This window comes from Liolophura sinensis, chromosome 1 (genome assembly GCF_032854445.1).
Source record: "Liolophura sinensis isolate JHLJ2023 chromosome 1, CUHK_Ljap_v2, whole genome shotgun sequence".
In the NCBI taxonomy this organism is placed as follows: Eukaryota; Metazoa; Mollusca; class Polyplacophora; order Chitonida; family Chitonidae; genus Liolophura; species Liolophura sinensis.
The window spans coordinates 62,033,571-62,060,850 of NC_088295.1; the positions used below are offsets into that span (position 1 = coordinate 62,033,571).

At 39.6% G+C, this 27,280-nt stretch overlaps 1 protein-coding gene across 4 annotated transcripts; it reads left to right on the forward strand.

Moving 5' to 3' along the window:
• Nucleotides 1–14,255: 14,255 nt before the first annotated feature.
• LOC135480337 (baculoviral IAP repeat-containing protein 2-like) lies at nucleotides 14,256–26,921 on the forward strand. Of its 4 annotated transcripts, none has more exons than XM_064760174.1 (8): nucleotides 14,256–15,301; nucleotides 18,689–18,889; nucleotides 19,565–19,740; nucleotides 22,936–22,993; nucleotides 23,632–23,748; nucleotides 24,218–24,328; nucleotides 24,508–24,600; nucleotides 24,908–26,921. In XM_064760174.1, exons 2-8 carry the CDS (start codon nucleotides 18,739–18,741, stop codon nucleotides 25,114–25,116), a joined length of 915 nt encoding a protein of 304 aa, XP_064616244.1. In that variant the 5' UTR covers nucleotides 14,256–15,301; nucleotides 18,689–18,738; the 3' UTR covers nucleotides 25,117–26,921. The 4 variants fall into 4 exon arrangements, 2 of the variants coding, with proteins under 2 accessions (XP_064616244.1, XP_064616236.1); XR_010445929.1 differs by lacking the exon at nucleotides 14,256–15,301 and having other exon boundaries at nucleotides 18,198–18,889; nucleotides 24,908–25,403; nucleotides 26,382–26,921; XR_010445928.1 differs by lacking the exon at nucleotides 14,256–15,301 and having other exon boundaries at nucleotides 18,198–18,889; nucleotides 24,908–25,399; nucleotides 26,382–26,921.
• Nucleotides 26,922–27,280: the final 359 nt, after the last annotated feature.

A 27,280-nucleotide genomic window follows, 5' to 3' on the forward strand; every position in this document is an offset into this window, starting at 1 on the left:
TCATTTGCGGACACTAATTCCGTCATTATTTCTGTCACTATTTTGACCTCTAGCGGGTGAGTGGGCAGTGCGCCCGGGTATTTTGACCTCTAGCGGGTGAGTGGGCAGTGCGCCCGGATATTTTGACCTCTAGCGGGTGAGTGGGCAGTGCGCCCGGATATTTTGACATCTAGCGGGTGAGTGGGCAGTGCGCCCGGATATTTTGACCTCTAGCGGGTGAGTGGGCAAATGCGCCCGGATAATGCTTATTTAATTGGAATACAAAGTGAATGGTAAAAACAGTCATGGTACATCACCGATCTCTAGTGTCAAATTGATAAGACGTAAATCAGTGCTTGATCATTCATTAATTCTGATGCAAATCTTTTATTTGCGGTATTTGAATTCCGTTTTTTGGTTTACAGTTTACCGCACTTGAGTTTCTTTCCAAACATTAGTAGGAAAATGTTTGTGCGCATGTTAGGTTAGGATAGCCATTTAGAGAATGAAACATGAAATTTGAACCTTTTATCTCTTCTAGTACAGACCGGCCCGGATAGCACAGTTGGTAGAGCGTCCGCTTCGGGACCGGTAGATCCAGGATCAATCCTTGGTCGAGTCACACCTAAGACTTTAAAAGACGAAGTTGTAACTTCCTCGCTTGGCGTTCAGCATGAAGGGGATAGTGCAACGACTGGTTGACCCGTATCAGTATAATGGCTCGGGCGGGGCGGCTTACTTGCCTTCGGTAAGTCGTCTCAGTGAAGCAGCACTAAATAAAAGAGCGGTGGAAATCCGTCCTGCAACAAGGAGGCACATTACACGTGCATGCACCCTAATGATTCCTTCGTCGTCATATGACTGAAAAATTGTTGAGTACGACGTTAAACCCCAAGCACTCACTCACTCTTCTATTACAGGACTATCCCCTGAAGTATAGGTAATACTCTTTTGTCTGATTTTCTGCAACGATTGTGCAATATGGATTTGTTCCTCAAAGTGTTTTTAGCTTAGTGATCATCTTCACGACTTGTACACTCACAATAGTGGTGATGGCTGAAAACTTTCCGATGAAATTACTTTGTGGACCGGAATCTAGTTCATCCGCAAACTTCAAGTGAGAAACTCTGGTCTCAAAGACCATTCACATGGACAATAACCCTTTGAATGGTCGTGGGTTTCCCCCATGCTATGCCTGGTTTCCGCCCACCATAACGCTGGCCGCCGTCGTATAAGTGGAATATTCTTGAATACGGCGTAAACCAAAAGTCAAATAAATAAATAAGTAAATAAAGAACACTGTTGAGAAAACGTGCTGACAAAACGATGTTTGGAAAGAGCAGCCTGGATTCTTTATGGGCTTTAAACTTCGTTTGACCATTTCCTTGCAAGAAAGACACATCCTGCGGATATAATGAGATTAAACACATTTTTTGGTTAAACTATCCTTGTTTATTCTTGAAAGCGGAATATCTGCGGTAAAATTACAGAAACCATAATTGTGTAAACAGATTTACACAAACATTTTAAAATATTTATAAATATGACTAAGTAGAAAATATTCACCATTTTGTCAGAGAAGGAAGTTTTTTTCCATCTTTTGTTTCTCTTCGGGCGATAATTTCCCGTCTGACGAGGCCACTGACTTTTGAACATTTAGTATAAATATTGCTGTTTATCATATCATTAAGTGAGATACGGTATAAATACCGTTTGTGGAAAACGATGCACGCAAACTGCCTTCATAGGTCTGACCCTAACAGATACAGCTCAAAGAAGTAACCATGTTTGGTTGACTGTTTAATATATTCTGACAATACAAATATTTTACCATGCGAATTGTTTTGTATTATTATTACTGTTATTATCATTATTTTTATTTTTATTATAAATTCACAAATTTATGATGTTTAAATAGTAGGTCAATGTTATGGCTAAATGTCTAATGCGGTAGCTTGGAGGAAGTATGCGCTCTCGAGTAGCATGAAAAGGACTGCGGAATATCAGTCATCACTTTTTTTGGTTTTCGTTTTTTTTGTTCGGATTTGTCATGATGAACAATATTTTCAGAAGGATGATGGACTGTATATGTGTGGACTGAAGATAATATTCATGTAGAGTAATATCTAGAATGAAACGCCCTAACTAAATCTGGACTAAAAAAGTAATCAAATGTACCCTTTTTGATATCTTCTAATAAAGTTCATATTTCATCATGAATATACGATGTGAAACACCAGAAATAGACACTATGTGACATATATATATATATATATATACTTTGCATGTAAAACCCAAAAATTAACTTACGATGTGAAACACCAGAAATAGACACAATGTGACATACATATGTATATAATACTTTGCATGTAAAACCCCAAAATTAACTTCTTTGTTATGCCGACCCTCGAAATATCCCAGAAACATCTGTGAAGTATTTCATTTTATCTCAGTATTTAAACATGCACAGAGCCATTTCCCGAATAAATGCCAAAACCTCCCTTTCTGACGACATGTAATTAAATTACGTTTTATTGTTTCTTCACATCGGTCACAGGTTGGATACCCGGTTACCGTCACTGAATAGATACTTATTACATGGCTAAATAGAGTGCAAAATCTTGCATTGCATTGATGTCGCTCTGTTGTTTACACCAATCTCATGAGTTGCAAGCCAGATTTTGTTATCTGGAGAACGAAAATTGGCTGGGGCACATTTTATAACCGTACATTTCTACAGAAATATGATCTAATAGAGGTTTATACATGAATTTAGTTGTTATTTTATCATTATCCATTCTAACGTCTCGGATGTACGTCATATCAAAATTTAAGTTTAGCCTTTTACCAGCAAAAGGGTGATCTGAGACATTTTTCAAAATAGCAGTTTCCAGAGTTTTCCAAATTCTCTAGCTGCCGTTTGTTGCTGGGATACCATATTGCTGACGAAGCAAATTCAACGGTTTGAAAAAGTGCCACTTTCATCAAACAAATCATTCCACTCTTCTCACCAGAGTGCGTCATAAATAGATTTTACTATCTAAATGAGTTTATTGTTCCAAACAATTTGACCATCACTAAAGAGAGAAATCAGACCTCCATCAAACCTATCCTTAGACATCACACTTTTTAAAATTTTGCCACTTTCATAGTACCATACGAATTTCTATAACTCTGAGTTAACTATTTTGCAGTGCTGTGTTTTAATGGAAGCACACTGGCCAAATAAACGCATCTTGAGATGTAATGTGCCTTTGAAACAATGGCCTTTCCTAACAACGTGAGACCTCTTCCCAAACCAGTTTTGAAGTCTTGTTTTTAATCTCGTTATATTTGGGGTTAATTTTTTCTTTATGCAGCTCTTACGTCACTGTTAAGTTTCTACGGCTTACCTCCCTTTTTTCCTAACGCGAATGTATGAAATGTGCGCAGTGGTTTTCCTTACAACTTTTGTGATTAATATGTCAACTTTAACATAAAAGATATATATTCCCAACCCCGCGTGTGGCACTAAGCCCTACTGTCGCCTGCAGCGTGTAATTTTCTCCACAACATGCGTAAACTTCAACATACATGTAGCATAGCCTGTAGTGGCCCTGTAACTCTTATCACTGGAAGTGACTGGTTGCAACCTGAGGGAAAGGTCTGACATTTTAACAAGATGTAAAGCAATAGTATCGAGATTTAAAATGTGTCAATTATAAACTAAGCCTATGTTCCAGCATTACCCAACCAGTTGCCAGAACTCAATCTTCCAAGAGGAGGTAAATCTTGGATTCAGTTCCATGAACTGCATGTGTTCAACCCTATAACAAGAAAGTCTAGTGCGTGGAGCCTTGTTACCTCCCCTGATCTAACAACCTAGAACACAGGGCGAGTCTTTAGAGTCCAGCTGTACCTCAGCCGATGGAGGTTGTGCTTTTACCGGTTCAGGGTTGCGGTCAATCCAATAAAATTTGGTGGTGACCCGGATCTGGACCACAATTTATCACCATTTCAATGTATCGATGACTTCCTGAAGGCTTGTGTAGAGCTAGGCCTTGACACAAGCACCAATGCATTACATTTAAGCGGTGGTCCACATATGCACGTGTAGGGAGTTTTTAAGCGATTGTTCATCATTTAAAGATTTCCGTTTTTTGGTCAAAATATTTACACGAAATTTATATACGGATTTTCATGAAACCGAAAGTTTGCGACAGCTGGATCGGGCTCAATAAAAGCAATGAACGCAGCAGATGTATTCACTGCTTATCAATAATCACGCAATCAATAATTCCACCCTTACACATTTAGAAACGATTACACTTGATGACCAGTATTTGTCAGTGTACTTTCCAATAAACTTCCAACATCCGCCAAAATGTGTGTTTTTCTAGGTTGTGTTCACAGTGTAGATGCAACCATTTTATGGTCACGTGTACAGCCGTCCGGGTATTTTGAGGTTTTGACGTAACACATAGCTATATCAGTCTTTCCAGTTTCGGTAATGTTATCTTCTTTCATTGTGGAAGGCATGAATATGTGTAGAAGATTAACACTATGCTTTTGCTGCCGCCCTATTTCCTTCTTTAACTTTTTTTTTTTTTTGGCGTGACGTTACGATTAATTTCCACTAAAACAGAGAAATTCGGTTGCAGATTTCAGTCAAGTCACAGTCACAAATAACATGTATACAGACGTAACATATAGTTTTCATTTCCATATACATTTCCACAAAGGCATATCCTATCTGACTCAAAATTTTAAAACTAGTCACAATGCTTAGATTGATACTCAAAGTTTAACATTTGACACTTTCGTCTTAGGGTAGCATTAACGAGGTCGTGAAAAAGGTGGTTAAATTGATGGGGTCCACTAGTAAGCTCTATAAACGCATCTCCAATTTTGACTTAAGTCAGAAATGGCTTTGTGGAATTAATCTCTATGACTTGAGAACAATACCCCTCAAAACATCAAAATCAATTTTGACGTCAACAGATATGATTTATTTATTTGATTGGTGTTTAATTTTATTTATTTATTTGATTGGTGTTTTACGCCGTACTCAAGAATATTTCACTTATACGACGACGGCCAGCATTGTGGTGGGAGGAAACCGGGCAGAACCCGAGGGGAACCCACGGCCATCCGCAGGTTGCTGACAGACCTTCCCACGTACGGCCGGAGAGGAAGCCAGCATGAGCTAGATTGGTGTTTTATGTCGTACTCAAGAATCTTTAACTTATACATCATTATGGTTGGAGGAAACAGGGCCAAAAAAAAACATAAATCCGCTCTGCCAGAATTTATGGATTGACCTTAACTGATACATGAACAGGAGCTATAAAGCAAGGGTGTTTTTATGCCAAATCAAGAAAATAATGCCCTGTAATTTTTGTTTTAAAAAAATCATTTTGGGGTATTATTATACCTGTTAATATATTATGCAAATTTTCCGTCAACGGTGGAATGATTTCAGAAATTACGTCATCGTTAATCTTGCTCGGAATTTGGTGAACACACCTGAAGTGCCCGAGCTGGGAGAACCGTGTCGTTACAGTGTACACAGATACTGTATGGCCTTTTCGGGCCACATTGGCGCGCCCCCTGCGCGCCCGTACACCCGTCCTCATTCGGTCTGTTCCCACTCCCAACACATTCGCTCCCATTCGGCCAGACCCGTTGGGTCTGCCCCCCACAGAGTTTTTTTAAAACAGGTATCATCGTTGGCGTCACCACTGCAAGCTTTTTAATTTCCTGGCAGACCGCCGGGGGCTTATGAGAACTATACTTTGAAGTCCCCCCACCCCCCCACCCCCACCCCCCTTCACCCCTCCCACACACACAAACGACCAACCAAAGTAAAAGTTGAAAGATCTGCACATTAGGAAATAAAACCAAAGCGTTTCAGGTATCCTCTGAAGAAACATTTCAATGAACATGGGAAGTAAAAACCGTATTATAACAATATTACAATGAGTCATTGTCATTGCAACACTTATTCAAATAATTATTTGTTTATGCGTTGTGTTGTTTCGCCACTAAGGGCAGTTAATTCAGTGAGAGTTGCAGACCGGGTTATTGTCGCCAAGGCTTTCTGCGGCTGAGCGTCGAGACGAGTATCACGTATACTTGGCATAACCGCCATGCAATTCAGTTTGTTCCAACAGCAAGTGCAAGCAGCACCCTTCAACAAGGAATTCGACTGTAAACCTCGGGGGAAATCCCTGAGCATTTATCTTTAGTAAGACAAATTTTATCTTCAAATTCGGTTGGTCAACCACTACGACATGAATGAACCCGGCATGTCGTATTTAAAAAAAAACCCGGATATATACCCGTACAAACACAATACAGTACCTTATCTTGGCTAATACAGGCTTGACTACGAATGACTAGAACATGAATCGCACTTCCTGCAATAAACAACTCCGGTTCATATCGTCTATACATAGTTCTTAGAATATCACCCATTTCTATTCATTTCTACACACTTTTTCCAAGCTATCTTTCACCTCGTTATGTGTTAGCCAATCCCCACCTTCTGCACTCAGACCCTTCACTGTGGTGGTATACGTAAAATATTTCTCTGTAACGCATTCTCTACAGTGGTTCCGTCTCACGTTCTGCACCCAGACCCTTCACTGTGGTGGTATAGGTAAAATATTTTTCTGTAAGGCATTCTCTACAGTGAGTTCCATCCAACGTTCTGCACTCAGAACCTTCACTGTGGTTCTATACGTAAAATATTTCTCAGTCAGGCATTCTCCAACGTTCTGCACTCAAACCCTTCACTGTGGTAGTATACGTAAAGCAATCTTATACATTCTTAATCCTAATATGTTTAATACTAAATGAATGAAGAAAAACGATTTTCTTGGCAAGAACAAGAGGGGGTGGGGGGAGGTATCGGAAACCATATATACTAAAGTTAACAATCCACTGAGCGTTTATCTTTAGTAAGACAAATTTCGGTCGATCAACCACTCAAGACAATGAATGCACCCTGCATCTATTTTTATTTTTTTTTTTTGGAAAAAAAACAAACAACCCGGATATGTACTCGTACAAACACTATACAGTACCTGTATCATGGATGGTACATGCATGACTACCTGTGACTAGAGCATGAATCGCACTTCCTGCAATAAACACCTTTAACCTGCACGGCATTTCTGCTGTATGAAAACGCTGTATACAATTTTTACTAGTCAAACAGCTGGCTTTTATTTGTTTTATTTTATTGGTGTTTTACTCCGAACTCAAGAATATTTCACTTATACGACGGCGGCCAGCATTATGGTGGGTGGAAACCGGGCAGAGCCCCAGTTGGCTTTTAGAATATAATCATCGTTTGGATATGTTTATCTCCCTTTACACTGACAGCACTCCCCTCGTCATATACACCACTGAAACCAGTTCGGTCACACGAAGGGCTGGAGACCAAGGAAACACGACTGCATGGCTGGCCAGGTCTCAGTATGGGTGAAGTGCCCTGATGTGTTAATCGGTCTCGGTTTCCTAGAAGAATGACCGGGATTAATCTTTATTTCTTAAAAAATCGTTATAGTCAGAAAGATTGCTGTGTTGTAAACCGCCATGTGCGGAATTTACACTAGGTTTCGTCCAACCTTCTGTACTCAGAACCTTCACTGTGGTGGTATAGTAAAATATTTCTCTGTAAGGCACTCTTATACATCCTTAGTTTTAATTAAAATCTTAAACAATCCTTACGGATTGCTGTGTTGTAAACCACCATGTGTGGGATTTACACCGGGTTTCGTCCAACCTTCTGTACTCAGAACCTTCACTGTGGTGGTATAGTAAAATATTTCTCTGTAAGGCACTCTTATACATCCTTAATTTAATTAAAACCTTAAACAATCCTTACGGATTGCTGTGTTGTAAAACCGCCATGTGCGGAATTTACACTAGGTTTCGTCCAACCTTCTGCACTCAAAACCCTTCACAGTGGTGGTATAGTAAAATATTTCTCTGTAAGGCACTCTTATACATCCTTAATTTTAATATCTTTAATAATATATGAATGGAGAAAAATGATTTTCTTCGCAAAAAGAAGGGGGTGTTTCGGAATCCATACTAAAGTTAACATGGAAAATGCTGGTAAAACGTAGACGTAGGCAAAACACCAAGACGCCAAGCAAGGCATATAGAATCTGAAAGTAAAAGAAACGACTAATAAGAGAAAATACTCGCATTAAAATAATTTCATCATAGATCAACATATACCATGGCTTGGTAAGCTGTTTATCTTGTTTGAATAGGGGGTATTTCGAAAATGAAGGAAAAATGAAAGTCTATCTTATTTATCAGATATAGTTATTCAAAACCGGAATTAAAACTGAAATCAAACCAAAATTCTGGTATGAGGAGAGTGTGGTAAAGTGAACAAATTTTTTAAACTTTCGGTTTTCTAGCGCTACATTACATCCCTGTGCAACGTATAGACTAAATTCAAATCGACTTCTAATTTACCATAGGAAAGGAGAGTCACACAAAAGACTACGTATAGCCTATTTAATCACATGAAGGCAATAATTTGGGGGCAAACGCCAAAATTCCAAACCCCACTCCAGCAGTTTGACGTTTGGCAAATCTTGAAACCCGAGTTTATCTTTATAACTCCATATCTGTATACTCTTCCTCAAAGAAAGCCACTAAAACAGAAAATAGTCCCATTAAAAATAACTGCATCATATATACCAAAACATGCTAATGGTTAGGTAATCAGTTAATTTGGTTGAATATAGGCAGCACTGTTGAGAATTCATCTGTTAAAATAAATTTCTCCCTATTTATCGGGTGCTGAAATGTCGAGGATTCTTTTTTACCTAAAGTGATGATGTCACTAAGTTGATGCTATTCATAGGCCGTGCGAAACATCACGCAAATCTATTTTTATTTTTCTTTTAATTTGTTTGATGTCATAAAAAGCATTTAAAGAAGGATAAAACTGGAACTAAATCTAAATGACGTGACATCAGATCACTTTCTTCATAAGAATTTCTTTTATCTGCCCACGGAAAATTTGAATTCTTTTAATTTCTGTAAATAAGAACCATCTCTAATGGACTAGCTCAAGGTCATTCTAATAAGTTTCAATAGATCTTAGACGCTACCAATAATGTGAAAAACTGTCAGAAAATATGGTCTTAATATACAAATTGGAAACTAATTTCTTTTGTGGAAGTTTTGCGGAAGTAAAAAGGTGAAAAAAAAAGCAATTAATAATTTGAAGTATTTCTGTGTACAGTTCTCTGTAGATTTTCATTTCAGACAAACAATAGGCTATTTTTGACTTTATGAACTCTTTTGTCTTAACGAAAATGGACAGATAAATCCGCGGAACGCCTTGTGTGAACCACCAGGAATTGGAAAGCAATCCACCAATGTTTCCACATCTGACATGCAGATGTCCTAGGCCTGTCGGATGAAGATTTGTGATGTCCAAGGAAACCTAAGCCCTTCTAAATAACCAAATGAGCACTGTCGACAGACTATAGTCGTTTAGGCTCCCAGAACAGTGGTGGGACAGCATGGGCATCGATAATGTCCTATCAGAGGCTGCCAATGATACAAATACAGTTTGTTCCAGAAACTGAGAGACAAAGATTTTACAATCATTCCACCACGACCAGTTCCCCGTATATCACTTTAAGAAAGATTATAGAAATTGTTTATTAGGAATACACAATAATAATAGGTACTCAGTCACTCCATACATTTATGCATGTAGCTTGGTGAATAGAGCAAAATTATACCTTAACAGTGTACTGGCCTTATCAGTTATTGGTTTTTTACATCCAGGCGCTGGCATGCTAATTCACTCGGCCACAGTGGCTTCGATGGAAACTAGTCTGATGTCCTCTTTGAGTCTCGTCAACTGATCCGCTTAACCTTTTTAGAGTCGTACGCTTAAATGTTTGCAGAATACACGGTTGCTTTCCCGCTTGTGTTTGGCCAAGCTACCCTCAAGAAATAAATGTTCGGAAGATGCGTAGGATGTAGTGTCCAAGGCAGACTTGTTGGCGTATCTGTCTCATTTCCGTTCACAAGAATCCTCGAACATAGTGCTTTTCGTTCGTGTGAAGACGCCGTTTTCCTTGGACACGGGCATTATGGGGCTTGAATACTAAGAATTTTGAAGGAGTAGGATATCTCCTAAGTCTACTTTTTGCCCGACAGAACATACCTTCATTGTGCTCTTTCATCCAACGACATACCAGCCAAATGTTAACCACGGTTTTTTATCGGTTACGTGTGATCGTGTGCAAATTATCAAACTGCCCTCTAGTTTTACTCTCTATGGTGTAAGACTTATTAGATCGAAGGGTAAAACATGACCAACTTTTTCATCCACATATAGGGGACTGTATTGTACACCAAGTATAAGGTGTATTGGCTAATAAATTGCAATTAGTATAACTGCATTTTTTACCTAATTACGCATAAATATGTATTTGCACGAACAGTTACCTTAAAATCCTAACGGACAGAGGCCGTATTTCATCGGTTATGTGTGACCATTTGCCAAGTATTACACCGTCATTGCATGCTGCTCTGGGTTTACGCTCTTACTGCTGTTAGGAACATTCGCCAAGTTCTCAATGCCATGAGCTTCTTTTAAATACTCTTTTCCACCTCTTTCCAACTTCAACCGCTTTCTGTTGTGTTTGGTTAAGTATCCTACACACACCCTCTGTTTTGTTAGTGATCTGGCACACATACATGTATGAAATACATGTTTCTTCATGTCTGGAGATGGTTCTATAAACTGGAATATATTCCAGTATGGTGCTTTACGGCGTACTCAAGGATATTTCACTTATACGACGGCTGTCAGCATTATGGTGGGGGGAAACCGGGCAGAGAAACCCACGACCATCAGCAGGTTGCTCGAAAACCTTCTCACAAATACGACCAGAGAAGAAGCCAGCATGAACTGGACTTGAACTCACAGCGACCGCATTTGTGATTCGCTAACCACTTAGCCAATGAGGCCCCAGTTGGAATATAGAAAACAATTAATAGGGCCTATGCAGTTTTATTTTCTCATTTCTGGGAGTTGTGACTGTCCAAACAGAATAGAAATCCAAATAGAAATAGCTGAGAATGCAACCTCATCGTTGGGATATCCGGTACGTCTCAAATAAACACATATACACGATCTCACAGCCACAGCATTTACATGTACAACAACATCCGTAATGTAACAATATCTGTGGTATAATGCAACCAAACATCATGTTTACTTCTAGACACAGACAAACAATCGGACTCATACGTAGATGACGTGCAGCTCGATTACAAACAACATACTATACACTCCGACATAACTAAGCTGTAGAATATGTAATGCACAATACACGTAATTTTCTCTTATAAATGGTTGCATTATATAAATTCCATCTGGGATAAAAACGGAACATACAGCGTTTCATTAATTCAGGCCTTGTGACTATTTATATAAAACATGAAGCGGGAAGTCGTGCGTTGCTCTAAAACGCCCATTCATGATTAGGCAGCAGTGAACAGTTTTAATGTTCATATGCACGCCTTGTGGATTTATGACATGCTTGAAGTAAAAATAAGCACTGGATTTTCCTTGATTGTGGATATCATCTGTTACGTCTTCTTTATAAGGCTTTATCCACACTGTGGTTTGATTTGCGTAACACTGAATTATGCATGCTTCTTAATACACGACTCTGCAAGGTTAATATATATATAGACAAAAAAAATTGCTGACCTGAAGTGTTAAACATGGATGGCTAAAGCTTTGATCATTGAGATCACGAGAATGTACAGTTTGTCAGATAATCAAAATTTGTTATATTTGTCAATTTGTGAATATTTTCAAAACTGTCCACAACGAGGACAGAATCCATGCACTGAAAACGCCAGCACGTAGATTAGTGATTTATGTGTACAAATTATCTTCTGTATGATATATCCATATCATGACTTGGGTGATATTATGAGATAGAGTATACAGAAAATACCTATTCATCTTATGTTGTCAGGACACACAGAAATAATTCATTACATAAAATATTTACATATATGGTGGACTCTTATTGACGTGTTTGAGTGTCGTGCTGAATTACCTACCGGTGCCAAAAAACAAAATGGACTTCATATAAAGGATTAGTGTCCAGATTTAGCTACTGGTCCTAATTATAAAAACTGTAACCTGTCTAACAGTATGCTACCGGGAGGACTTTTGAGAAACGCAATAATGGCTTTAAATCCACCAAATGCAAGACATCAACTGACCTAGCCGATCTCTAGCCAGTCTCACTGCTCAGCGAGGATCCAACCCAGGCCTATCTGGCCTGTGTAACCTTGGAATTTGTATTAAAACGATGTGATTTTTTAGATGAATTCTAGTTGTACAGAAGCAAATATACTGATGTATCAATCTGAACCCACAGTGAACGACGTTGACGTTCCAGTGTATGACACTAACATTTCTGGCCAGACTGCAGATTTATTTACTATTCTTTCCCTCTGTCTGCTTCACAATAAACTGGCCAGACTGTAGATTTATTTACTATTCTTTCCCTCTGTCTGCTTCACAATAAACTGGCCAGACTGCAGATTTATTTACTATTCTTTCCCTCTGTCTGCTTCACAATAAACATCATTCCATTCCCCGTGGGATTCTAAATTCATACCCATATGCGATGACAACTACCGGTACATGTTAGTGTTGGCATTCCGAACAGCGTATGCAGATGGGGGTCTATAGTCGTGTAGAGTGTAAATACACATACGATGTGGATGTCGGCGTTAGTGTACAGAGTTTTGCTATCTATCAGTTTTCAGTTCGCTCAATAGTATTTTATAACCACTGTGCATATCGTGGAAATCTGTCTATTTCAGCTGTATTCCTGTCGTAGCTTTCAGCTGCAAAATGGCGAGTTTTTGGTGGGTCCAAAGTCCATCCGCCTTGTGCTGTAAATCTACGCCTTTCTGAGGGCTAAATCGTTGGCCGGGGTTCTTCGGCGACCTGTTTTTACAACCGTATGCAGAACTGCAACAATTCCGGAAATTGTGGAAATTTATATTTAACACTGAACTAAAAGCCTAAACCCTGGCAGCTCACAAAGGTTGGACTTCTATGATGTAATACGAGTCTACCGAGTGTTGGCGGAAAAAATACATAAAACTAGCTTTAACAGTATTTTAACTACCATATTACTCACTGATTATTGTAAACTTTTCAATATTTTTTGCACTCAATTTAACAATATATACAAGGGTAGTTAGTTATGAATAAATAATAAATCTGGACACCAATCCTTTAAAACCTCTCGATATTTCTGCGACTCTCTGATATCATGCTATTTTTAACATTTGATCGCCGCATTTGAGAAAATATTTGTCACTGTTGTGACATACCTTACATGTACATACTGCATGCTTTTATAAGCGAGGCTCAGCTTCTCGTAGTTTCACGCCTCAGGCCTATTAACGTACATAGGCAGGAGGATCGTATCTATTTCAGAAGGGGACTGGTCTCAGTAATTATATCAGTATACATTTTATATCACCTATACGTGCCTATACGAATCTTGCGTTATGACGTCACCTACACGCACATGACAGCGCAGTAGAGAGTTTCCAAATACTTGTCATCCAACTTCAAGTGTATAAATTATTTATATTTATCAGTATATTTATCTGATTGTTTTTTTTACGCTGAATATGTTATATTTAGTTTGTTACACTTATGACGCGGTATGATGCAATTAGGCCTGTGTATCTACCAACACATTTTAATCTACAGTTAAAAAAATAATCTGATCAACCACTTCTTAAAATGCATACCTTTTAACAGACGGAGGAGCTTTCGTGGTAAATGCATGTAGGCCTAGGCCTGCAGCAAAGGATTAGATGCGGAAAGCTCTGTCTGGCAATTACCTGCGGGTGATCGTGGGTTTCCGCTGGGATCTGCCCGGTTACCTCACACCATAATGCTGGCCGTGTTAGTGAAATATTCTCGAGTAAGGCGTAAATACGAAAAGAGGGATATACCGCAATCTGGAATGCCCCGTGACGTCATCTTCTAAATTTAGAGTCACTACTTTGTCTTAAGCGCCATATGTTTGGTCACGCGCTCTTCCCCGTCCTGCTCACGCACGTTCGTTCTGTTGGTGGATGTACTTCCGGTTCCCTCGTGGACGTAGGCTGACGAGTACTGTTGACCTAACTGGCATACAGTATATATGCGGCAGGGACCCTGCAGTAAACGAACATTTGACCGTGAGTTTCAGTGAGTCACAACACAGATTTATCAAAATTTACCAGACGGTGTGCCTGTGAAATAGTGAGTACGATTTCTTCATTTCATGTACAGACATGTTTTGTGAGGCTTTACTGTCACGTGGGCCATTTGTTCAGAGCTTCGGCTACAGAGCCTTGCCCGCTGGAAAGGCCTGTTGTAGTGCACAGACCTCCATGTTGTGTACCAGAGGGACTTGCTAAGTTAGCTTCCTGCTAGACCAGTATAGGCCCATAAGACCTTTGTTGCCGCTCGCCGACTGATGTGCACGGACAGCTACACAAGCGGCTCAGTAGTGTGTACAGGCCTATGCATGTGTGAGATACTATATCGTATATAATGCTGGTTACTCTTCAAAAGATCGACAAGCGCGCATGCGGTCAATTTCCGTGAATTCGAGTGAATATCGAACTGAAATGTACATGACGCAGGCTTTCTTTTCGACTAGCAGAATGTAGGCATACATGTCCCACTGACTCGGGACAGTAGGTCCATGAAGGACACCTTGACAACGTGTGTAAAAATCTGAATTTGAATCGCACAGCCGTTAACCCAAAGACCCAGGGCGATGGGCCTCTAACATTTTATCCCACCCAACATTCTGTTCACAGGGCATGCACAGGCCACAGGCGGAGTCATAATAAAGTGCGACCATTGTTAGTGGCGAAGTTATAATCTCTGCGTAAGTGGTAAGGTCTGACAGCAACCTGTGGATGGTCGTGGGTTTCCCTGGGGCTCTGCCCGTTTCTAGCCACCAAAATGCTGACGGTGTATAAGTGAAATATTCTTGAGTACGGCGTAAAACACCAATCAAATAAATAAATAAATATAATCTCTGCCACTCATTATGGTGGGAGGTAACTGGGGAAACCCACGACCATCCACAGGCTGCTGGTAGACCTTCCCACATATGTGGACATCACAGGTGGAGTTATAAGAAGATGAGGCCATTGTTACAGGTGAAGAGATAAGGTGCTTTCAGTGCTGTCATAATTGCGAGGATGGAGCCCTAATGCAGCTGTACTGGTTAAGGTTGAGTTTAGATTTATATTTTATTTTGTGGAAACACCATTGACCGTGCAAGTGAAAATTAAGCAAGTGCCTAACAAATTTTCAAATCGAAAAATTTGCTTGAAGTTTTTTAAGCACGGCAATTTTATGTCTATAGTATCAAAGTGCTGCATCACTGCATAGAGAACAATCTGTCAGAACGTTGTTTTTCTCTTATCGCTATATATACGAGTATTTCACTTCTACGGCGGTTGCCAGCATTATGGTGAAAAGAAACTGGTCATAGCCCGGGGGAAGCCACGACCATCCACAGGTTGCTAACAGACATTCCTCAGGCTGCTAACAGACTTTCCCAATGTATTGGCTTGTGTTCAGCTATGCAAGTCATGCCAGCACCACTCCTTGCATGGGTCAGAATGTATAACAACGTGCATCATTATTTAGCTGCCCACTTTGGGTATTTGCCAAAGACGTACTTCACTTTATTTCGCCTTTCAAATCCATTCCTAATTTTATCTCGTTTAACTCTTCTAAAGGCTTTAACTGCATTTCGTTACTATAACATGTCAAGAATAGTTTCTATATAGACTAAGAAGAACACACTATTCAAAATGTATATCTGAGTACTGAAAGCCTGGAAACCATGAAGGTTGATTATAAAGATCGGGGTACCTGACTTAAGTCACATTGTAAGCTAACAACAGCTATACATCCATATGTCAAATAATACATGTGACTCACAGCCTACATACATCACCGTTTATAATCCATTTGCATCAGACACGTCGGATCAAATGTGATTACGTCACATGCATGCAGTTAATATTCTAGCATTACTTAAGGCCAGTTATGTAATACAAAGTACCAGTAATACGTGCACAGTGTTGTGTTGACACGGCTATAAATCCAGCCTTCAACATAAGGCATTATCAAGAACTTGCACATGTTCCCATTATTTTATTCTGTAAACTCTTGTATATGTCATGTTGGTCTCTAAGTTAATTTATGTATATATGTTGATTTTATTATTGAGGAGATTCCCTCATGGCTATTTGGCTGTGGGAAACTCTCTTTAAAGCAGTAAAGGGTTAAATTAAATTAAATAATATTGGGCAATCGTACGGCATGAATTCGGTCATACAGTGTAAGCCATTGAAAATGGACCAGGGTATACATTAGGTGAATTTATTTTCAGTGTGATTAAGTTGAACAATAATTGAACAAATGAATATAGATGTGAAACCAGTTTAATGGTTTGCACATGAAATAGCCTAATTCTATACATACTCAGACAAGGTACGTGAACTAAAGTCACGTTTTTTATACATGCATATTTGTTCAATCAGAACAGGGGCCTCCGTGGCTCAGTCAGTTAGCGCGCTAGCGCAGCGTAATGACCCAGAAGCCTCTCACCAATGCGGTCGCTGTGAGTTCAAGACCAGCCCATGCTGCCTTCCTCTTCTGCCGTAGGTGGGAAGGTTCTGTCAGCAACCTGCGGATGGTCGTGGGTTTCCCCCAGGCTCTGCCCAGTTTCCACCCACCATAATGCTGGCCATCGTCGTATAAGTGAAATATTCTTGAGTATGGCGTAAAACACCAATCAAAAAAAAAAAAAAAAATCAATCAGAACATACGCTCATTGTGTGCCTCATGCTTTCACTGAGATTAGATTATTTAAAGAAGTTTGCGTGGGACAAACCCAGTATTTTGCAACATTTCCAATAACTTTGCAACCTTGACAACTTCAGTTCACAGCTATATACTAGAGGAAAGCTTAGACACCCGAGTACAGTAAGGGCATGAATAACCACTTACATTTTGGTTCTCATTTGTAACACTATGCAGTTTGACAGTTATAAAACACTGTTAATCAAAATGTTATATTTAATACTATACTATATATATGTTCATACGAGTTGGCACTTTTGAATGGCATTTTCCAATTTGTAAAGGTTACAGTATAATGGTACTGAAATTTTATTTCTTTAATTCATGCATGGGTCAATTGGTGGGTAATTATTACAGTAAGACGCAGAATCATATAAATGTAGGTCAAATATATGTACATATAAATAGGTCAAAGACGCATTTGCGTGAAGTAGGTTATAAACAAACAGTATAATACAAGTCCCTGACTAACCTGGCAATACTGCATGTGTGTCATACTCTGAGCACGTGATATGAATAAGCTGATTTGTCTCTTAAGCACATCATTGGGGCTGAGGTGGTTAGCACGCCAGCGCGGGGCAATGACCGAGGAGCATCTCATCAATGCGGTTGCTCTGAGTTCAAGTCCAGCTCATACTGACTTCCTCTCGGGCCGTACGTGGGAAGGGCTGCCAGAAACCTGTTCATGATCGTGGGTTTCCCGCGGCCTCTGTCCGGTTTTCTCCAGCCACCATGCTGGCCACCGTCGTATAAATGAAATATTCTTGAGTACGGCGTAAAACACTGATCAGATAAATAAATGAACTCCTCAAAAATCAGTACTTGAGAGTTCGTTAAGTGCAGTTATACTGCCGTAACATCTGTGTACGGCCCACGTGTTTAGGGCACACCTCGAGCTGTTATAACAAATATATAGGTAAATTGCTGATGTAGAAAATAAATTGATTCAGTTTACAAGGCGAGTTAGTTGGTCAAGTATACCAGTAAGTGCGAAAATTTTCCGTGTTCCTTGTATTTTTAATGGAAATGCATAAGGTTCCGCACCTACCGGAAATCTCAACGAAACGGGAAATTTCATATTCAATACCGACTTTGAAATGTTATCGTGTTATTTCATATGTGATTATGCTGTTACAATCCTTATTCGTTTATTTAGTCTGTGATGTCCGGGTACATATTCTGGGTTCCCCCTATAAGCCGGACATGGACATAAATAAAATAAATAAAAAAATAAATAAATAAATAAATGATTTACTTCCTCGGGTGACAAACGTGAGAAATTATAACTGTGGGAAAATTTTTCACTATTCGGCAAGGCTGAGTTCGAAACCACTGTAAATTCTTAACTACAATATATACGTGTATTCCCATAAATACATTTTCAATATGTTCACATTTGGAAAAGCCATCGATATAAAGCACGTATTTTGTTATGATCTCTGCATGAGATATGAGCTTATTATACCAGCCACGGGACGTATCTAGTGATGACGTCAAACTCTCGTGATTTGATTCTGTCTATTTATCATATACTATTTTAAATGTTATATGCAATGGAGCTTCATCGAAAACTCATCGTCCATTCTGAAGTATATATAATGACGCAAAAAAGTGTATGTACGCAAAAAGTAATAGTGGGATCGACGCCAAGCACCTCATAGACTTGCGGCAAAATAACCATGCTTTCCAGAGAACTGATGGGCTGATATTCACCATGCAGAACATATATTTCTTCTGCAGATTTTGATAATTTATACAGCCTTCGTACAGTTGAGACACTCCTTACTTATATGGACAGCCTTGGGAAATTCTATGCTAGGTCCGGGGCTCGTTACTCTCACTACGCAGACAGAAGAGCCCGAGTGAATTCCTTTGTCGGCTGGCCCCGTGACCGTGGACAAAGACCCCAGGAATTAGCAAACGCTGGACTGTTCTACACTGGTAAGGCATATTTATGTATATATGTATATATTTATTGATATGTCGACTGTTTAACATCATACATGCTCAAGAATATTTCATGACAACAGTTGTCAGGCAACATGGCAGAACTGGACCTGGCAAAAACCAGCTATAGACACCCATTCACTGTTCTCATAGGAAGAACCTTATGAGTGGTTTATTCGGTAGGATACACGACGTGTGGGTTCAGATCCTGGCGTGGACATGGAATTTATAGATTTTCCACACTCTCACTGTTTGAGGAGCTTTGATAACTATAAAGGGTCGACAACGCTGGTGTTGCCGTGTATGAAGTCCAACCTTAAATGAAGATCACCAATTTGGTGTGCCAACTCACATCTCGGAAAATTCATCAGTAACTTGTCAAAGGTCGGTGGTTTACCAAGGGCGCTCCGGTTTCCTCCACCCATAAAACTGACGGCCATCGTATAAATGAAAAATTATGTTGTGTAGCGTTAAAGACGAATTAAATAAATAAGCAAGTAAATAAGTAAATTTAAAAAAAAATGGTTTTAACGGTATAGTATCCAATAACAATAAATGCATCCAACATTTGCCGTTTAATTCTTTTTAGTTGGTAGAACAAATACTATGATTGCCTAAGCTATCCTTCAAGTTTATTAACGATCGCCACTTGTTCTGCTTCGACTCAAGGAAACGAAGACTGCACCCGTTGTTTTTACTGCGGAGGTGGTTTACGGAACTGGCTTCCCGGAGATCGACCGTTCGTTGAGCATGCGCGATGGTTTGCGGATTGTCAGTATATACGTTCTGTAAAGGGGGACGACTTTGTCAACAACGTCAACATCAACTTTCCAAGACATTACCAGGTGTGTGTAACAGTAGTGTAGACAGTGCCAAGTTTATGTTGGACGTGTGCAAGATTGGAAAATGAATTGCTTGTCTCGTGAGTGTGGGTTCAATCCCCGTCTCTGACAGGGAATTTTTAAGATTCTCGCGCCGACACTAGTGCTGTCAAGGGTTGTTGAAAATTTAGCAGTCGGTAAAGCTGATGTAGGACCGTGTAGGTGATCAAGCAGTCGTGAAAGGAAGTTCTTAAAGAGATCCACTGTACACTTCTCCATTTAGGGCGCTGTATTATTGAAAAGTTAACTGTGCTTCACAATGACCGAGGAGCTCCTCACTGCTGCGATCATGCTGGTTTCCTGTGGTATGTGAGAGGAATTGTTAGCAAGCGGCTGATGGTCGTGGGTCTTCCGCTGGGTTCTGCTCGGTTTCCTCCCATATATAAGTGAAATATTCTTCTGTACGGTGTAAAAATCCAGCCAGGCCAAAAATGCTAATGTATACAATTTATCTCAACGATTAGCCTTCGTTTAGTTTCAACTTTTTAAATCTCTTCAGGCCAAGCTGTTTAGAAATTTTGCTTTCTGCTTAAACTAGAATTTCTATCAGCGGCAGAAATAATGCTCAGCGATTGTCTTATCTGTTCTATGTACATAGTACGTGGTTATATTGCGGTGCTGTGAATCATAGCCTAACTCTAAATTTGGCAACCGTTGTGGTACTATGATGTATTCCTCCCCTCATCACACATCCTTCAGCGAGGAATGAAACAACAAAATTATACAAATAAGACAAATGCCTCACATTCTAGGAGGGAGTTTCTGCACCTAGTTAAAGCTTTGACTCCGTACATCCCAATGTCAACTAACGGAAAATGTTGGCATGTTTAGAGTCGATTTCCTGTGTTGACGTGTCGAAATGACATGTTATGACTGTAGCAGAGAAGATGGGATACAGGCCTACCGCTTTACTTATACATTCTATAGCACGTCCCTTCTATATCAAATAAAGTGACATCAGAGATCTCCAATATGTAGAAAGTATATTCATTTAAAAACCCCACACTCTCCGTCATCAAGTTTGATGCATGTTATGTATACATACATGTACCTTCAATACCAGTGTCTGTGAGATAAATTCTCTGTGGTGAAGGTTACAGGTGTGATTACGTTTCGTGATATTCTCAAACGGAGCTTCTGTTTTCGTAATCAAAAAATTGAGGGCGTACGATATGAATATTATGGGGAAAATCTGGATATATTGAATTCCCAAGACTGAAACGCGTATCTGGTACACCAATGAATGAATGAAGGATTATGGCTTAACGCCACATCGGCAATTTTGCAGCCATATCGTGGCGAACCCACACCAATGAGATACGAATCTAGACCCAACGATTCGCCAACTCATCTTAGTTGATAGAGTGGTGTGAGGGTCTAGACACATCACCCGCTTACACAAATTCACTCTACCTGTGGATCAGTTTCTGTGTGAATATCGATTTCACAAAAATCGATCTGATTAGATTAACATGCACCTTCGTATATATGAAAACGAAACTAGTTGCCGTGGCGTCATATACTGAGCTAGCATTAGTTTGGAAAAACTTTCCAATGTAACGGCGTTTGAGAGAAAAATTACACGTCATATACGTCCCCAATGCCTGGAGTTTGCGTTCCTTATATTTTCGTCTCTCTGTGTATCACGAACACAACGTCGTTCGGTTATATCCTAGCCGGTTTGGTCCGGACATTCCGTGATGATGGTCAAAGCGAACGGATGTACTGCCTCGACATTCATATATTTGGCAAGGACAGGTAACTGCATGAGGTTTTTAAATGGAGCGCCCCTTGCCGTTGGTTAGGGTCCGTCCTTGGCCTAACAGAATTTTGCCAAAGCTAACCTTCGAGCAATCTCGGACTACCCTAGCAAGTAAATAACTATAAATGGCCCCTATATGAGATATTCTGAATAACATATATAAGCTTTTACTTGACCAATGTTTTTACCCAAATACACGTACATCTAATTAGTGATCGTAAATACTGACGTCAGACACTTTATATTTTCAAAATGGAATCGCATAATCCAGGGTTTTAATTGGTCGGTTATTGTTTGCAGAAAGCATTGCCAAGGAAATAGGCGCACACGCCTGGCACATCTTCCGTCTGCCACTTAGAGGCTACATATATACGTGTATATGCGAATAACACTTTAGTGGGGAGGTTGTGGTGGCTTCTATTGTTTAATAATATCCAGCGGAACTTGCATACATTTTCAGTTACACTTGCAATAATGTGCAGACGGCGATATTCAGCCAAAATATGCTCAGGATTGAACTTTTTCTGGGACTTAGTTTATTTTAAGAAACTCCCACTTTTCCGGCTGCGTCACTCAATCACTTAAGACAAAAAATTTCGAGTTGGCCCATATGTTTTACGCACTATTACTGTTAAGCTACAAACGATTTCGTCATTGTGAGGCAATAACATAACATAACACCCAATAACTGGGTACTTCATGTGGAAAGTCCGACGTTGCTGGGGTCGATAGCACGCTCTGTGGATGTCACAGCCGGGGGAAAAAAAACAGATTCACGTGTTTTGAGTCCTCCGTGAGAAAGGCTGAATCTATAAAAAAAAAATTAATAAAACAGTATAAATTTTATATGCGTATGACTCTCAGCTGAAAAAGTATAACCCCACAAAATTCCACCTTGAACGCTTCGGATTTTTAGCAGAGTGTATACACCTGGTTATACACAAAACAGGCTAAATATGAACACTGACTAAGCACTTACGATACCGAAAATATCTGCAAGCTCATAACCAGAAATATATAGACATACATGTATGCGCTGTAGATAGATATTAAGGACTGTATATATAGAAATCGTGCTGACATATATAGGTATAACATAACCTTAAGCAAAACATGTTTATTGATGTGTACAGTTGGCCTGGGCGTTACCGTAATTGTCATAAGAACGCCAGTATGATTTATTCGTGTACATATTTTAGCTACTTAAACTGTTTGAGAAAGTATCCAAAAAAAGAATGACGGTATGTAAGCTAAGCTGTTATCACTCTAATTGCCAACTATATCAGCATGAATGGAAACGAGTTCTACTTTAATGACATTTTTTTGGTGTGGTGCTGTTGTATAAATGCCGTTTTTGCATTTTGCACTATATTTACATTTAAAATCTTTATTTTCAGCAAACCGACGGTCCTAGTGAAGAACCCCAGGTCGCTCAGAACACAACCCCCGTTCCAGGTAAATACACGCCAGTTATTTCTACAAATTTGTGCGTATAGATAATTTTGTGTAGGGTTCACTGCAGTTGTCATTTTTGCAGTTTTCTTCAGATAAAAATAACATTTGGAAAATTTTGATCAGTAATATGTCCCGTCTGTTTTTCATGAGACATAGGGACATGTCTATCAGAAACCTGGGGATTGTCGCGGATTATATACCTTGCCCGGTTTCCATCCGCCAAAATGCTTTAAGTGAAATATTCTTGAATATTCTTGGACATAAAACGGCAATGAGATAAATATGTAAATTCACGAGATACGGATTGTGATCTCTTTGATCGCACATCTCCTAATTCTGACCGACGTTTGCCTTGCAGAGGACATACACTTTAGAGGCTATATCTTGTATTGTTAACGTATGAGACAAATAAGACAGTATATTTTATTCTTGCTCACAAAAGCATCCAAACCTAATTCAAAAGTAATAACAAAACCATAAGAAAATTATCGTCATGTTAGTTAGTGTGATTTTTTTCTCGTCATGACGTCATGACACAAAGGGACACAACTCAGCGAAGTATTTCTCCTCCAGTCGTGGTAAGGAGCAATATGTCCCAGAATTGCTGTCAATTACGTGCACGTGTATTTTTCTTACAGATCTTCATGAATTAGTGGATAAGGTGATAAAACAACCGTGCGGAGAAGCTCTGCTTGTTTTAGGTTACCCTCCCAAACTTGTCCGAGCCGCAATTACAAATCTTCTCAATGCTTCCGGTAAGTTGATCACTTGAGATTGTATCAAGAGAAATTTGTTTAATCAGAGAAATGTTATACTTGTATTTATTTCTGTGTCAGTGTGTCGTACTGTCTAGCTTTATGCCTCAAAAGGTTTGTCATACCTTTTTGCTATAGCCCGACTAATTTTGACAAGGGCTATACAATGTTGGTAATTACTGACATTGCACTATTACTGTAACTCCAACAGTAATGCTGGATGTAGTATTTTTTTTTACCGAAAATCTTTTTCCTTTTTTTAACTGGTGAACTATTAAGTCTTGTACATTGAGCATGCACTATTTGATGAAGTCTCAGAAATGCTTGGCTTGAACATATACGGGTATACACATATACTGAGGAGAAAATTGGAATGAATAATGAATACCCCGTGTCCTTCTTAATGAGGTTAACACTTCTGGTGTTTCCTCTCTATATGGTGTATACACTGCTTGTGTCTTTGTTTCAGGCTGGGATGAAACCCAAATTACGTCAGAAAAGCTGGCGAGGATCACCTTGGAAATGGAAGATGCCATTGGTGAATTCAGGGAAGTTGAGCCAGAAAAATCTCATACTGTCGGTAAGTTCTTTTTTTTTTTTTTTTTTTTTCCTTATTGGAACATGGTTATTGGTGGCTTACCATAACAAGATGCAGTGATTTGATTTGATTGGTATAAGGTGCTTGACGCCAAATAACACCTGAAAAAAATATTTTTGTTATTTTATTATTATTTTTTGTTTTTGTCTTCCTCATTTCAGCTTTTGGAGAAGGAAAGAGTACAGCTGTCATGGATAAACCCTCGCCTAAATCTTCATCTTTTAACTCACCAGTTTTACCTGAGCGTGCCAGAGGTATGTTGTATATTAAACGTTTATCTGTCATCGGCTCTGTCTTGTAGAGGTATATCCGTGCTTACACATGCAACGCGGTATGACCCGGATGTCATATGTATGTATGTATATGTTTTCATTTCGAAAGCTCTTAAGCGGCAATGTACGAGTAATTGTCTGGTAGAACAATTTATGGGCAACAAGCAGGGAAAGAAATAAAGATCTTAAGTGGAGGTGTTTTGCATTCCGATTCCAGTTAGAGTGAAGATATTTAATCCCCAAACAGCTGTCACAGTCTTATAAATAGAAATTATTCTCTTTGTTTTAGAAAAAGCGGCTAATGGTATGCACGAACTTTTGGTCGAAAACCAAAGGTTGAAGGAACAGATGAAGTGCAAGGTGTGCATGGACCGTGATGTAACCATCGCTTTGTTGCCTTGTAGTCACCTCGTCACTTGTGACCAATGCTGTGTTGACCTCACCTACTGTCCACTCTGTCATCAGACCATCGCCGCACGAGTGAAGACCTACATATAAACAGCAGAGCTCAAGAACGCAAAAGATGCCACAATACTGGCCCTTTAGAAAACGAGGTGGCGTATCGGAACCCAACTCCGTCATGCATTGACAGCTGCAGATTAGGTGAAGCAGTTTGTCAAGTCCATGATGAGGTGCAATGAAACGCTCAATCAGTGTAGACGATGGGAATGAAAAGGCGTAAGGCGAAAGATTCACACGGGGATTTGGCTTCTCAGAATGAGTTAACAAAGAAGTGAAAGATTGCGGTACGACAAACTGCGAAAGGGAAACAATTCGGAAAGTGAGTGAGTACTTGTGGATTAACGTCGTACTTTGCAATTTTTCAGTGATATGACAAAGAAGGTGTCTTTAGACTGCATGTGATGTGCCTCCTTGTTGCAGGACGGATTTCCACCGCTCTTTTATCTAGAGCTGCTTCAGTGAGACGACTTAACGAAGGCACTTAAGCCGCTCCGCTCGAGCCGTTATACTGATACAGGTAAACGAGTCGTTGCACTATCCCCCTTAATTAATGCTGGGACACCAAGCCAGGAAGCTACAACTTCCTCTTTTATAGTCTTAGGTGTGACCCGACCCAGATTGAATCTGGATCTACCGTCTCCCGAAGGTGACGCTCTGACAACTGTGCTACCGGGCCGGTCTCAGTTCGGAAAGGAAACACTGTCTGAAGGAAAATGCTGAACATTAGGGAAAGGACACAACAAAATTACAACTAGATTTACCATCCGAAATTACCATCAAAACATATTCTCATACGCGAGCTTGGACTAACAGGTCATCGCCTATGTGGGCGCCTCAGAACCCCAAAGACTGTCGATATAACTACGAAGACAATAATTCAATTGCTATCTGCAGGATGCAGGGGAATATCAGATACTTCGGGCATATACGATTTTTGTAATCGATTACATATACGCTTATGTGTGATGAAGAATAAAAAGCGGTGCCGGCTGTCTTTCATACTTTTGTCCATACTGCACCCAAATGTTTACAACATAGATACATATACGTGTTAGTTGTAACCTTACTCCTCCTCTAAATATCTGCGCTTTAAATGCAAGAATAATATTGGTACTAGAATGCATTTATACCCAAAACACCAGAGATGACAAAGTAACTGGTATATCGAGTGGACCAGTCATCAGTGTACGAATATCTGATATCTGTCCATGGTCTGCTGTCCTGGGTTTCGGACATGATGGGGAGTTCGACACCAGTGGGGAGGCGGTATATTCTTTTATATATATATTCTTTGTCCGTAGGTGGCGCTGGTGTGAAGCAAGACTACAAGCCATTGTTACGTCGAGAATGGATTGTACCGTTACATATCAGTTTCTATTGTAAGGCCGTACTGCCTTTAATGTGACGTCATCATTATCAGCTGGGAAAGGAACATTTGATGTCACTCAATGCAACAGTCTAAAGTGTGAACATGTGTGCATTTCTGCGGCGAAGGCAGTTGAGGCTACATGACGACCCTCTTCTGACATCTGCTCGAGCAGGTCAGAGCAGCACGTACTTGATCTGTATCCTTATGTTCAGGTGGAGGTAATGACGTGTTAGTCAAGTTTACACTCTTAAAACACACAAGACGCACAGCACAGAAAGTAAATCCAGATCACCGATGACAGTGTTATAGTTGGCAAAGTGCAACACGTAACCGGTTAAATCTGGCCTCTAGTTATTCTATCTCAGGATTTTATGCATACCTGGATTATACTTCAGCGGCTTTACTGGCTGAAAACTTTTTAAGATTTTGTGATAATTATATGCTCCCAGTAATAAATGATGATTCTCTTTTTCATGTCGAGTTTCAGTAGATTCTGTTTGTGCAATTCCTACGTTGAACATTTAAGGGATGTTCACCTTGGTTTACCACGAAAGAACATATTCAAGAGGGCTGAAAATAACTTCATGTTTTCACAGGATATTCAACCGAACTCCGTTCTAATGACATTCTGAAGCACGTTATAGTTACATTTGGACAATTCGGGCAATTGTGTCCAAGATTTGCATTCGAACTGAAGTGATATGGAACACTGATTGGATAATTCTGCCAATCAGACATTTTAGGTTGTTAATACACTATAAATTTCTGCACTGCTATTTTGCACCTAGTTATAGGTGTGTAATCTAATGTTAAAATATGTGAGAATTTTGT

What these genes read in the sequence shown, in the direction of transcription:
- LOC135480337 (XM_064760174.1), top strand. Translation starts at nt 18,739, where the DNA reads ATGGACAGCCTTGGGAAATTCTATGCTAGGTCCGGGGCTCGTTACTCT. An exon ending in AAATCTTCTCAATGCTTCCG is followed by an intron (nt 23,749 to 24,217) that starts GTAAGTTGATCA and finishes TCTTTGTTTCAG; the next exon opens with GCTGGGATGAAACCCAAATT. An exon ending in TTTACCTGAGCGTGCCAGAG is followed by an intron (nt 24,601 to 24,907) that starts GTATGTTGTATA and finishes TCTTTGTTTTAG; the next exon opens with AAAAAGCGGCTAATGGTATG.